At 56.7% G+C, this 14857-nt stretch overlaps 2 protein-coding genes across 3 annotated transcripts in view; one reads left to right on the top strand and one right to left on the bottom strand.

Moving 5' to 3' along the window:
• Positions 1–14857, top strand: part of RRM1 (ribonucleotide reductase catalytic subunit M1) — a 350107-nt gene that overhangs the window by 153329 nt on the left and 181921 nt on the right. The gene's annotated exons all lie outside the window — the stretch shown is intronic.
• The window catches only part of LOC142907230 (uncharacterized), a 61332-nt gene that overhangs the window by 308 nt on the left and 46167 nt on the right, over positions 1–14857 (bottom strand). Inside the window, exons 2-6 of the mRNA XM_076056473.1 lie at positions 12524–12665; positions 7777–7868; positions 6832–7079; positions 3934–4018; positions 1125–2494 (exon numbers count right to left, since the gene is read on the bottom strand). Coding sequence (XP_075912588.1) covers positions 1125–2494; positions 3934–4018; positions 6832–7079; positions 7777–7868; positions 12524–12665 — 1937 coding nt within the window. The remainder of the gene's footprint in view (positions 1–1124; positions 2495–3933; positions 4019–6831; positions 7080–7776; positions 7869–12523; positions 12666–14857) is intronic.

The raw sequence follows: 14857 nt of genomic DNA, 5'->3' as shown, positions 1-14857 counted from the left end.
CACACAGATACACACACACACATACACACATACATACACACAGACACACAGATACACACACACACATACATAGACACAGACACACACATACATAGACACAGACACACACATACATACAGACACACACACATACACACACACACACATACACACACACACATACACACACACATACAGACACATACATACATACAGACACACACACATACACACACATACATACACACACATACACTCACATACACACACATACACACACATACACACACACACATACACACATACACACACAGACACACACACACAGACACACACACACATACACACACAGACATACATACACACACAGACACACCAAACACAGACACACAGACATACATACATACACACACAGACACACATACACACAGACACATACAGACACACACAGACACACACAGACACACACGTGTTAGTGAGTGAATGAGTGAGTGAGCGAGTGACTGAATGAACGAGCGAGTGAATGAGTGAATGAATGATTCGACACTCTCACCTGCTTCTCCCTGAATGAGCGAATGAGTGAGCGAGTGAGTGAATGAGCGAGCGAGTGAGTGAATGAGCAAGTGAATGAGCAAGCGAGTGAATGAGCGAGCGAGTGAATGAGTGAATGAATGATTCGACACTCTCACCTGCTTCTCCCTGAATGAGCGAATGAGTGAGCGAGTGAGTGAATGAGTGAGTGAATGAGCGAGTGAGTGAATGAGCGAGCGAGCGAATGAGTGAATGAAGGAGTCTACCCTCCCACCTGCTTCTCCCTGAAGGAGCGAGTGAGTGAATGAGCGAGTGAATGAATGAATGAATGAATGAATGAGTGAGTGAATGAGCGAATGAATGAGTGAATGAATGATTCGACACTCTCACCTGCTTCTCCCTGAATGAGCGAATGAGTGAGCGAGTGAGTGAATGAGCGAGTGAATGAATGAGTGAATGAATGAATGAGTGAGTGAATGAGCGAATGAATGAGTGAATGAAGGAGTCTACCCTCCCACCTGCTTCTCCCTGAAGGAGCGAGCGAGTGAATGAGTGAGTGAGTGAGCGAGTGAGTGAGTGAATGAATGAGTGAATGAAGGAGTCCACCCTCCCACCTGCTTCTCCCTGAAGGAGCGGGCGAGTGAATGAGTGAATGAGTGAGCGAGTGAATGAGCGAATGAATGAGTGAATGAGCGAGTGAATGAACGAGTGAATGAATGAGTGAATGAATGAGTGAATGAATGAGTGAATGAATGAGTGAATGAGTGAATGAATGAATGAGTGAATGAGCGAGTGAATGAGTGAATGAGCGAGCGAGTGAATGAATGAGTGAATGAACGAGTGAGTGAATGAAGGAGTCCCCCCTCCCACCTGCTTCTCCCTGAAGGAGCGGGCGAGTGAGCGAGCGAGTGAATGAGTGAGCGAGCGAGCGAATGAGCAAGCGAGTGAATGAATGAAGGAGTCTACCCTCCCACCTGCTTCTCCCTGAAGGAGCGAGCGAGTGAGTGAGCGAGTGAATGAGTGAGTGAGCGAGTGAGCGAGCGAGTGAATGAGCGAGTGAGTGAGCGAGTGAATGAGCGAGTGAATGAAGGAGTGAATGAATGAGTGAATGAATGAACGAGTCCACCCTCCCACCTGCTTCTCCCTGAAGGAGCGGGCGAGCGAGTGAGTGAGCGAGTGAGTGAATGAGCGAGCGAGCAAGTGAATGAGTGAATGAGTGAATGAATGAGTGAATGAATGAGTCCACCCTCCCACCTGCTTCTCCCTGAAGGAGCGAGCGAGTGAGTGAGTGAGTGAGCGAGTGAATGAGTGAGTGAGCGAGCGAGCGAGTGAATGAATGAGTGAATGAATGAGTGAATGAATGAGTCCCCCCTCCCACCTGCTTCTCCCTGAAGGAGCGGGCGAGTGAGTGAGTGAGCGAGTGAGCGAGTGAGTGAGCGAGTGAGCGAGTCAATGAGCGAGCGAGCGAATGAGTGAATGAATGAATGAGTGAATGAATGAGTGAATGAGTGAATGAAGGAGTGAATGAGTGAATGAGTGAATGAATGAGTGAATGAATGAGTCCCCCCTCCCACCTGCTTCTCCCTGAAGGAGCAAGCGAGTGAGTGAGTGAATGAGCGAGCGAGCGAATGAGTGAATGAAGGAGTGAATGAATGAGTGAACGAATGAATGAAGGAGTCCCCCCTCCCACCTGCTTCTCCCTGAAGGAGCGGGCGAGTGAGTGAGTGAGCGAGCGAGTGAATGAGTGAATGAATGAACGAGTGAATGAATGAGTGAATGAATGAGTGAATGAGTGAGTGAATGAATGAGTCCCCCCTCCCACCTGCTTCTCCCTGAAGGAGCGGGCACGCCCTGCGGCTGCCCTGCGGCTGTGACGACGCATCACGAAGGGTTTCGAGCGACGTTTCTCCGCGTTGGTGGATCCGGTGTTGGGGTTGCGGCGGTCGCGGTGCTGAGAAAATTCCCGGCGGTCCGGCTTGCCGGCCTGCGGGGGGGGTGGTGGTGACAATGATGACGACGTCAACAACAACAACGATGATGTCAACAACAACAACGATGACGTCAACAACAACAACGATGACGTCAACAACGACGATGACGTCAACAACAACAACAACGATGACGTCAACAACAACGATGACGTCAACAACAACAACAACGATGACGTCAACAACAACAACGATGACGTCAACAACAACAACAACGATTACGACAACAACAACGATGACGTCAACAACAACAACGATGACGTCAACAACAACAACAACGACGATGACGTCAACAACAACAACGATGACGTCAACAACAACAACAATGACGTCAACAACAACAACGATGACGTCAACAACAACAACGATGACGTCAACAACAACAACGATGACGACAACAACAACAACAACGGTGACGACAACAACGATGACGTCAACAACAACAACAATGACGTCAACAACGACGTCAACAACAACACTGAGTGGGCGGGTGAGTGGGTGGGTGGATGAGTGGGTGGATGAGTGGGTGAGTGAGTGGGTGGGTGAGTGGGTGAGTGGGTGGGTGGGTGAGTGGGTGGGTGAGTGGGTGGATGAGTGGGTGAGTGGGTGGGTGGGTGGGTGAGTGGGTGAGTGGGTGGGTGAGTGGGTGGGTGAGTGGGTGAGTGGGTGGGTGGGTGAGTGGGTGGGTGAGTGGGTGAGTGGGTGAGTGGGTGGGTGGGTGAGTGGGTGGGTGAGTGGGTGGATGAGTGGGTGAGTGGGTGGGTGAGTGGGTGAGTGGGTGGGTGAGTGGGTGGGTGAGTGGGTGAGTGGGTGGGTGGGTGAGTGGGTGGGTGAGTGGGTGGGTGAGTGGGTGAGTGGGTGGGAGAGTGGGCGGGTGGGAGAGTGGGTGGGAGAGTGGGTGAGTGGGTGGGTGAGTGGGTGGGTGAGTGGGTGGATGGGTGGGTGAGTGGGTGTGTGGGTGGGTGAGTGTGTGGGTGATTGAGTGGGTGTGTGGGTGGGTGAGTGTGTGGGTGATTGAGTGAGTGAGTGAGTGGGTGAGTGAGTGGGTGGGTGAGTGAGTGGGTGGGTGGGTGGGTGAGTGGGTGGGTGAGTGAGTGGGTGGGTGAGTGTGTGGGTGGGTGAGTGTGTGGGTGATTGAGTGAGTGAGTGAGTGGGTGAGTGAGTGGGTGGGTGAGTGAGTGGGTGGGTGGGTGAGTGGGTGGGTGAGTGAGTGGGTGGGTGAGTGTGTGGGTGGGTGAGCGGGTGGGTGAGCGGGTGGGTGTGTGGGTGAGTGAGTGGGTGGGTGAGTGAGTGGGTGGGTGAGTGTGTGGGTGGGTGGGTGGGTGAGTGTGTGGGTGGGTGAGTGGGTGAGTGTGTGGGTGGGTGGGTGAGTGGGTGGATGAGTGGGTGGGTGGGTGAGTGGGTGGATGAGTGAGTGGGTAAGTGAGTCGCTCACCCGGGCTGTGGAGAGCCTGGTCTCTTTGTCTGCTTTGGGCTTCTTGTGAAGACGCTCAATGTCTCTCAGGGACACCAGGTCAGACCTGCGGCACAAACACTCAGCCACTCGCTCAGCCGCTCACCCAGCCCCTCACCCTTTCACCCACTCACCCTCTCACCCACTCACACTTTCACCCACTCACCCTTTCACCCACTCACCCTTTCACCCACTCACCCTTTCACCCACTCACCCTTTCACCCACTCACCCACTCACCCACCCACTCACCCACTCACCCACCCACTCACCCACTCACCCTTTCACCCACTCACCCTTTCACCCACTCACACTTTCACCCACTCACCCTTTCACCCACTCACACTTTCACCCACTCACCCTTTCACCCACTCACCCTTTCACCCACTCACCCTTTCACCCACTCACCCTTTCACCCACTCACCCTTTCACCCACTCACCCTTTCACCCACTCACCCTTTCACCCACTCACCCTTTCACCCACTCACCCTTTCACCCACTCACCCTTTCACCCACTCACCCTTTCACCCACTCACCCTTTCACCCACTCACCCTTTCACCCACTCACCCTTTCACCCACTCACCCTTTCACCCACTCACCCTTTCACCCACTCACCCTTTCACCCACTCACCCTTTCACCCACTCACCCTTTCACCCACTCACCCTTTCACCCACTCACCCTTTCACCCACTCACCCTTTCACCCACTCACCCTTTCACCCACTCACCCTTTCACCCACTCACCCTTTCACCCACTCACCCTTTCACCCACTCACCCTTTCACCCACTCACCCACTCACCCACTCACCCACACACCCTTTCACCCACTCACCCTTTCACCCACTCACCCTTTCACCCACTCACCCTTTCACCCACTCACCCTTTCACCCACTCACCCTTTCACCCACTCACCCTTTCACCCACTCACCCTTTCACCCACTCACCCTTTCACCCACTCACCCTTTCACCCACTCACCCTTTCACCCACTCACCCTTTCACCCACTCACCCTTTCACCCACTCACCCTTTCACCCACTCACCCTTTCACCCACTCACCCTTTCACCCACTCACCCTTTCACCCACTCACCCTTTCACCCACTCACCCTTTCACCCACTCACCCTTTCACCCACTCACCCTTTCACCCACTCACCCTTTCACCCACTCACCCTTTCACCCACTCACCCTTTCACCCACTCACCCTTTCACCCACTCACCCTTTCACCCACTCACCCTTTCACCCACTCACCCTTTCACCCACTCACCCTTTCACCCACTCACCCTTTCACCCACTCACCCTTTCACCCACTCACCCTTTCACCCACTCACCCTTTCACCCACTCACCCTTTCACCCACTCACCCTTTCACCCACTCACCCTTTCACCCACTCACCCTTTCACCCACTCACCCTTTCACCCACTCACCCTTTCACCCACTCACCCTTTCACCCACTCACCCTTTCACCCACTCACCCTTTCACCCACTCACCCTTTCACCCACTCACCCTTTCACCCACTGACCCTTTCACCCACTGACCCTTTCACCCACTCACACTTTCACCCACTCACCCTTTCACCCACTCACCCTTTCACCCACTCACCCTTTCACCCACTCACCCTTTCACCCACTCACCCTTTCACCCACTCACACTTTCACCCACTCACCCTTTCACCCACTCACCCTTTCACCCACTCACCCTTTCACCCACTCACCCTTTCACCCACTCACCCTTTCACCCACTCACCCTTTCACCCACTCACCCTTTCACCCACTCACCCTTTCACCCACTCACCCTTTCACCCACTCACCTTTTCACCCACTCACCCTTTCACCCACTCACCCACTCACCCTTTCACCCACACACCCTTTCACCCACTCACCCTTTCACCCCCACTCACCCTTTCACCCACTCACCCTTTCACCCACTCACCCTTTCACCCACTCACCCTTTCACCCACTCACCCTTTCACCCACTCACCCTTTCACCCACTCACCCTTTCACCCACTCACCCTTTCACCCACTCACCCTTTCACCCACTCACCCTTTCACCCACTCACCCTTTCACCCACTCACCCTTTCACCCACTCACCCTTTCACCCACTCACCCTTTCACCCACTCACCCTTTCACCCACTCACCCTTTCACCCACTCACCCTTTCACCCACTCACCCTTTCACCCACTCACCCTTTCACCCACTCACCCTTTCACCCACTCACCCTTTCACCCACTCACCCTTTCACCCACTCACCCTTTCACCCACTCACCCTTTCACCCACTCACCCTTTCACCCACTCACCCTTTCACCCACTCACCCTTTCACCCACTCACCCTTTCACCCACTCACCCTTTCACCCACTCACCCTTTCACCCACTCACCCTTTCACCCACTCACCCTTTCACCCACTGACCCTTTCACCCACTGACCCTTTCACCCACTCACCCTTTCACCCACTCACACTTTCACCCACTCACCCTTTCACCCACTCACCCTTTCACCCACTCACCCTTTCACCCACTCACCCTTTCACCCACTCACCCTTTCACCCACTCACACTTTCACCCACTCACCCTTTCACCCACTCACCCTTTCACCCTTTCACCCACTCACCCTTTCACCCACTCACCCTTTCACCCACTCACCCTTTCACCCACTCACCCTTTCACCCACTCACCCTTTCATCCACAAAACTTATCACCCACCCCTCCCTCCACCCACCCACCCCTCCACCCACCCACCCAATTACCCACTCACCCACCAAACCTATCACTCACTCACCCCCCCACTACCTCCCACCACCCCCCACCACCCCCCACCACCCCCCCACCGCCCACCCCCGCCCACCTCTCCTCCACCTCCTCCTCCACGTGGGCTACGCTGGCCGGAGCCTTCCTCTTCCTGGCTCCAACGCCTCCCCTTCCTGCGGAAACTCCTCCCCTTCCTGCGGAAACTCCTCCCCTTCCTGCGGAAACCCCTCCCCTTCCTGCGGCAACTCCAGCGGCAACGGCAACTCCCCCGGCCGCAACTCCGGCTCGTCCCCCGGTGGCTCCTCCCCCGGTGGCTCCGGCTCCTCCCCCGGTGGCTCCGGCTCCTCCCCCGGTGGCTCCGGCTCCTCCCCCGGTGGCTCCGGCTCCTCCCCCGGAGGCGGCTCGTCGCGGGGCCTTGGGCTGTGCCGAGCGAGCCAGGCACACAGCGCGGGCGGCACGGAACTCCTCCTGGGTGAGCAGCCTCGAGGAGCTCACAGCAGCGGCGAGCTCCACTCGCTCGCACGCAGACAGAGCCCCGCTCGGAGCAGCGGCACTCGCGGGGGGCTGGGCGGGGGGGGGGTCACAGGGGGGGTCACGGGGGGGGGGGGTCACAGGGGGGGTCACAGGGGAGGTCACACAGGGGGGTCACACGGGGGGGACGGTGTGGTTAGAATGGACGCCACACGTTTGATGTTATTGAGGTTCATAGTTAATGGAGGTGGCGATGGTGACGACCGTGGTGATGATGGTGGTGGTGTTGGTGGTGATGATGATGGTGGTGGTGGTGATGGTGGTGGTGATGGTGGTGGTGATGGTGGTGGTGATGATGACGATGGTGGTTGTGGTGACAACGATGATGATGATGGTGGTGACGATGATGATGGTGGTGACGATGATGATGGTGGTGACGACGATGATGATGATGGTGACGATGGTGGTGATGATGATGATGATGGTGACGATGGTGGTGATGATGATGATGGTGGTGATGATGATGACGATGGCGGCGGTGACGATGTTGATGACCGTGGTGATGACGGCGGCGGTGGCGACCGCGATGGAGCCTTCTTCTCCTCTCACCTCGTCGTCCGACGAGTGGTGGACGTCGACCCACTCCCCGTCGTCGTCCTCAGCGTCGTCTCCCTCGCTGAGGCTCGCAATCTCCCAGCCGTCTACACAGACAAAGGTCCCCCGCGTAGCCTCTTGACGCACCGCAGGGACAAGTGCCCTTCACACACCCCCACGTGTGTTCCACCCACCCCACCACGTGTCACACACACACACACCACGTGTCACACACACACCACGTGACACACACACCACCACGTGACACACACACACACACCACGTGTCACACACACACCACATGTCACACACACACCACGTGTCACACACACCACATGTCACACCACACCACGTGTCACACACACACCACGTGTCACACACACACACCACGTGTCACCCCACACCACCACGTGTCACACCACACCACGTGACACACCACACCACGTGTCACACACACACCACGTGTCACACCACACCACGTGTCACACCACCACGTGTCCCATCCACCCCACCACGTGTCCCACACACACCACGTGTCACACACACACACCACGTGTCCCACACACACCACGTGTCACACACACACCACGTGTCACACCACACCACGTGTCACACCACACCACCACGTGTCACACCACACCACCACGTGTCACACACACACCACGTGTCACACACACCACGTGTCACACACACACCACGTGTCCCACACCACCACGTGTCCCACACACACCACGTGTCCCACACACACCACGTGTCACACACACACCACGTGTCATACACACACCACGTGTCACACACACACCACGTGTCACACACACACCACGTGTCACACACACACCACGTCTCACACACACACACCACGTGTCACACACACACCACGTGTCACACACACCACGTAACACACCACACCACGTGTCACACACACACCACGTGTCACACACACACCACCACGTGTCACACACACACCACGTGTCACACACACACCACGTGTCCCACACACACCACGTGTACCACACACACCACGTGTCCCACACACACCACCACGTGTCCCACACACACCACGTGTCCCACACACACCACGTGTCACACACACCACGTGTCACACACACACCACGTGTACCACACACACCACGTGTCCCACACACACCACCACGTGTCCCACACACACCACGTGTCACACACACACCACGTGTCACACACACACACACCACGTGTCACACACACACCACGTGTCACACACACACCACGTGTCACACACACACCACGTGTCACACACACACACCACGTGTCACACACACACCACGTGTCACACACACCACGTGTCACACACACACCACGTGTCACACACACACCACGTGTCACACACACACCACGTGTCACACACACACCACCACGTGTCACACACACACCACGTGTCCCACACACACCACGTGTCCCACACACACCACGTGTCCCACACACACCACCACGTGTCCCACACACACCACGTGTCCCACACACACCACGTGTCACACACACCACGTGTCACACACACACCACGTGTACCACACACACCACGTGTCCCACACACACCACCACGTGTCCCACACACACCACGTGTCACACACACACCACGTGTCACACACACACACACCACGTGTCACACACACACCACGTGTCACACACACACCACGTGTCACACACACACCACGTCTCACACACACACACCACGTGTCACACACACACCACGTGTCACACACACCACGTGTCACACACACACCACGTGTCACACACACACCACGTGTCACACACACACCACCACGTGTCACACACACACCACGTGTCACACACACACCACGTGTCACACACACACCACGTGTCCCACACACACCACCACGTGTCCCACACACCACGTGTCCCACACACACCACGTGTCACACACACCACCACGTGTCACACACACCACGTGTCACACACACACCACGTGTACCACACACACCACGTGTCCCACACACACCACCACGTGTCCCACACACACCACGTGTCACACACACACCACGTGTCACACACACACACACCACGTGTCACACACACACCACGTGTCACACACACACACCACGTGTCACACACACACCACGTCTCACACACACACCACGTGTCACACACACCACGTGTCACACACACACCACGTGTCACACACACCACGTGTCACACACACCACGTGTCACACACACACCACGTGTCCCACACACACCACGTGTCCCACACACACCACGTGTCACACCACACCACGTGTCACACACACACACCACGTGTCACACACACACCACGTGTACCACACACACCACGTGTACCACACACACCACGTGTCTCACACACACCACGTGTCCCACACACACCACGTGTCACACACACACACGTGTCACACACACACACACACCACGTGTCCCACACACACCACGTGTCACACACACACCACGTGTCCCACACCACCACGTGTCCCACACACACCACGTGTCCCACACACACCACGTGTCACACACACACCACGTGTCACACACACACCACGTGTCACACACACACCACGTGTCACACACACACCACGTCTCACACACACACACCACGTGTCACACACACACCACGTGTCACACACACCACGTAACACACCACACCACGTGTCACACACACACCACGTGTCACACACACACCACCACGTGTCACACACACACCACGTGTCACACACACACCACGTGTCCCACACACACCACGTGTACCACACACACCACGTGTCCCACACACACCACCACGTGTCCCACACACACCACGTGTCCCACACACACCACGTGTCACACACACCACGTGTCACACACACACCACGTGTACCACACACACCACGTGTCCCACACACACCACCACGTGTCCCACACACACCACGTGTCACACACACACCACGTGTCACACACACACACACCACGTGTCACACACACACCACGTGTCACACACACACCACGTGTCACACACACACCACGTGTCACACACACACCACGTGTCACACACACCACGTGTCACACACACACCACGTGTCACACACACACCACGTGTCACACACACACCACGTGTCACACACACACCACCACGTGTCACACACACACCACGTGTCACACACACACCACGTGTCCCACACACACCACGTGTCCCACACACACCACGTGTCCCACACACACCACGTGTCCCACACACACCACGTGTCACACACACCACGTGTCACACACACACCACGTGTACCACACACACCACGTGTCCCACACACACCACGTGTCCCACACACACCACCACGTGTCCCACACACACCACCACGTGTCCCACACACACCACGTGTCCCACACACACCACGTGTCCCACACACACACACCACGTGTCACACACACACCACGTCTCACACACACACACCACGTGTCACACACACACCACGTGTCACACACACACCACGTGTCACACACACACCACGTGTCACACACACACCACGTGTCACACACACACCACGTGTCACACACACACCACGTGTCACACACACACCACCACGTGTCACACACACACCACGTGTCACACACACACCACGTGTCACACACACACCACGTGTCCCACACACACCACCACGTGTCCCACACACACCACGTGTCCCACACACACCACGTGTCACACACACCACCACGTGTCACACACACCACGTGTCACACACACACCACGTGTACCACACACACCACGTGTCCCACACACACCACCACGTGTCCCACACACACCACGTGTCACACACACACCACGTGTCACACACACACACACCACGTGTCACACACACACCACGTGTCACACACACACACCACGTGTCACACACACACCACGTCTCACACACACACACCACGTGTCACACACACACCACGTGTCACACACACACCACGTGTCACACACACCACGTGTCACACACACACCACGTGTCACACACACCACGTGTCACACACACCACGTGTCACACACACACCACGTGTCCCACACACACCACGTGTCCCACACACACCACGTGTCACACCACACCACGTGTCACACACACACACCACGTGTCACACACACACCACGTGTACCACACACACCACGTGTACCACACACACCACGTGTCTCACACACACCACGTGTCCCACACACACCACGTGTCACACACACACACACCACGTGTCACACACACACACACCACGTGTCCCACACACACCACGTGTCACACACACCACCACGTGTCCCACCCCCCCACGTGTCCCACCCCCCCACGTGTCCCACCCCACCACGTGTCCCACCCCACCACGTGTCCCACCCCACCACGTGTCCCACCACCCCACGTGTCCCACCCCACGTGTCCCACCCCACGTGTCCCACCCCACGTGTCCCACCCCACGTGTCCCACCCCATGTGTCCCACCCCACCACGTGTCCCACCCCACCACGTGTCCCACCCCACCACGTGTCCCACCCCACGTGTCCCACCCCACGTGTCCCACCCCACGTGTCCCACCCCACGTGTCCCACCCCACGTGTCCCACCCCACGTGTCCCACCCCACGTGTCCCACCCCACCACGTGTCCCACCCCCCCACGTGTCCCACCCCCCCACGTGTCCCACCCCACCACGTGTCCCACCCCACCACGTGTCCCACCCCACCACGTGTCCCACCCCACCACGTGTCCCACCCCACCACGTGTCCCACCCCACCACGTGTCACACCACCCCACGTGTCCCACCGTCATCTGCGTCCTCTCCGTCCACGTGCGTGGGTGTGGGTAGCAGCACCTCGGCGCCCGGCACGTAGCCCACGGAGCGCGTCTCTCCGTAGCGTAGCGGCAGGGCACAGTCACCAGTCACACTCGCCTCGGTGGGACGCCCCTGGTGACACGCACACACACACACGTGGTGAGACACACACACACACGGTGAGACACTGAGACACACACACACACACACGGTGAGACACACACACACACACACACGGTGAGACACACACACAGGGTGAGACACACACACACACACACGCGGTGAGACACACACACACGGTGAGACACACACACACACAGTGAGACACTGAGACACACACACACACACGGTGAGACACACACACACGGTGAGACACACACACACGCGCGGTGAGACACACACACACACGGTGAGACACTGAGACACACACACACACACGGTGAGACACACACACACGGTGAGACACACACACACACGGTGAGACACACACACTGTGAGACACTGAGACACATACACGGTGAGACACACACAGGGTGAGACACACACACACACACACGGTGAGACACACACACTGTGACACACACACACACACACAGTGAGACACACACAGGGTGACACACACACACACACACACGCGGTGAGACACACACACGGTGAGACACACACACACACACACGGTGAGACACACACACACACGGTGAGACACACACACACACACTGAGACACACACACGCAGTGAGACACACACACACACAGGGTGACACACACACACGGTGAGACACACACACTGTGAGACACACACACACACGGTGAGACACACACACACACGGTGAGACACACACACACACGGTGACACACACACACACGCGGTGAGACACTGAGACACACACACACACGGTGAGACACACACACACACACGGTGAGACACTGAGACACACACACACACACGGTGAGACACTGAGACACACACGGTGAGACACTGAGACACACACACAGTGAGACACACACACACACGGTGAGACACACACACACGCGGTGAGACACTGAGACACACACACACACGGTGAGACACACACACACACACGGTGAGACACTGAGACACACACGGTGAGACACTGAGACACACACACAGTGAGACACACACACACACGGTGAGACACACACACACACAGTGAGACACTGAGACACACACACAGTGAGACACACACACACACGGTGAGACACACACACACACAGTGAGACACTGAGACACACACACGGTGAGACACACACACATGGTGAGACACTGAGACACACACACACGGTGAGACACACACACACACGGTGAGACACACACACATGGTGAGACACTGAGACACACACACACGGTGAGACACACACACACGGTGAGACACACACACACACACACACGGTGAGACACACACACACGGTGAGACACACACACACACACGGTGAGACACTGAGACACACACACGGTGAGACACACACACACACACACGGTGAGACACACACAGGGTGACACGCACACACACGGTGAGACACTGAGACACACACACACACAGTGAGACACTGAGACACACACACACACAGTGAGACACTGAGACACACACACACACAGTGAGACACTGAGACACACACCCACACAGTACACACACACAGTGAGACACTGAGACACACACACACACAGTGAGACACTGAGACACACACCCACACAGTGAGACACTGAGACACACACACACACGGTGAGACACACACAGGGTGACACGCACACACACACACAGGGTGAGACACACACAGGGTGAGACACACACACACGGTGAGAGACACACACACACACGGTGAGACACTGAGACACACACACTGAGACACACACACACACGGTGAGACACACACACTGTGACACACACACACAGTGAGACACACACAGGGTGACACACACACACTGGGACACACACACACAGTGAGACACACACAGGGTGACACACACACACTGGGACACACACACACACGGTGAGACACACACACTGAGACACACACGGTGAGACACACGGTGAGACACACAAGCACGGTGACACACACACGGTGACACACAGAGACACATTGGGTGGCTCACTCACCCACCCACCAACTCAACCACCCACCCACCAACCCACCCACCAACTCACCCACCAACTCACCCACCAACTCACCCACCCACTCACCCACCCACCCACCCACCAACTCAACCACCCACCCACCAACTCAACCACCCACCCACTCACTCACTCCCTCATCCACTCACCCACTAACTCACCCACTCACCCACTAACTCAAACTCACCCACC

Source organism: Petromyzon marinus, chromosome 76, assembly GCF_048934315.1.
Source record: "Petromyzon marinus isolate PM22_M1 ecotype Great Lakes invasive population chromosome 76, UKy_Petmar_22M1.pri1.0, whole genome shotgun sequence".
NCBI classification, from domain to species: domain Eukaryota; kingdom Metazoa; phylum Chordata; class Hyperoartia; order Petromyzontiformes; family Petromyzontidae; genus Petromyzon; species Petromyzon marinus.
Note: the sequence above shows the minus strand (reverse complement) of the source record. Positions and strands in the feature narration are given on the sequence as shown.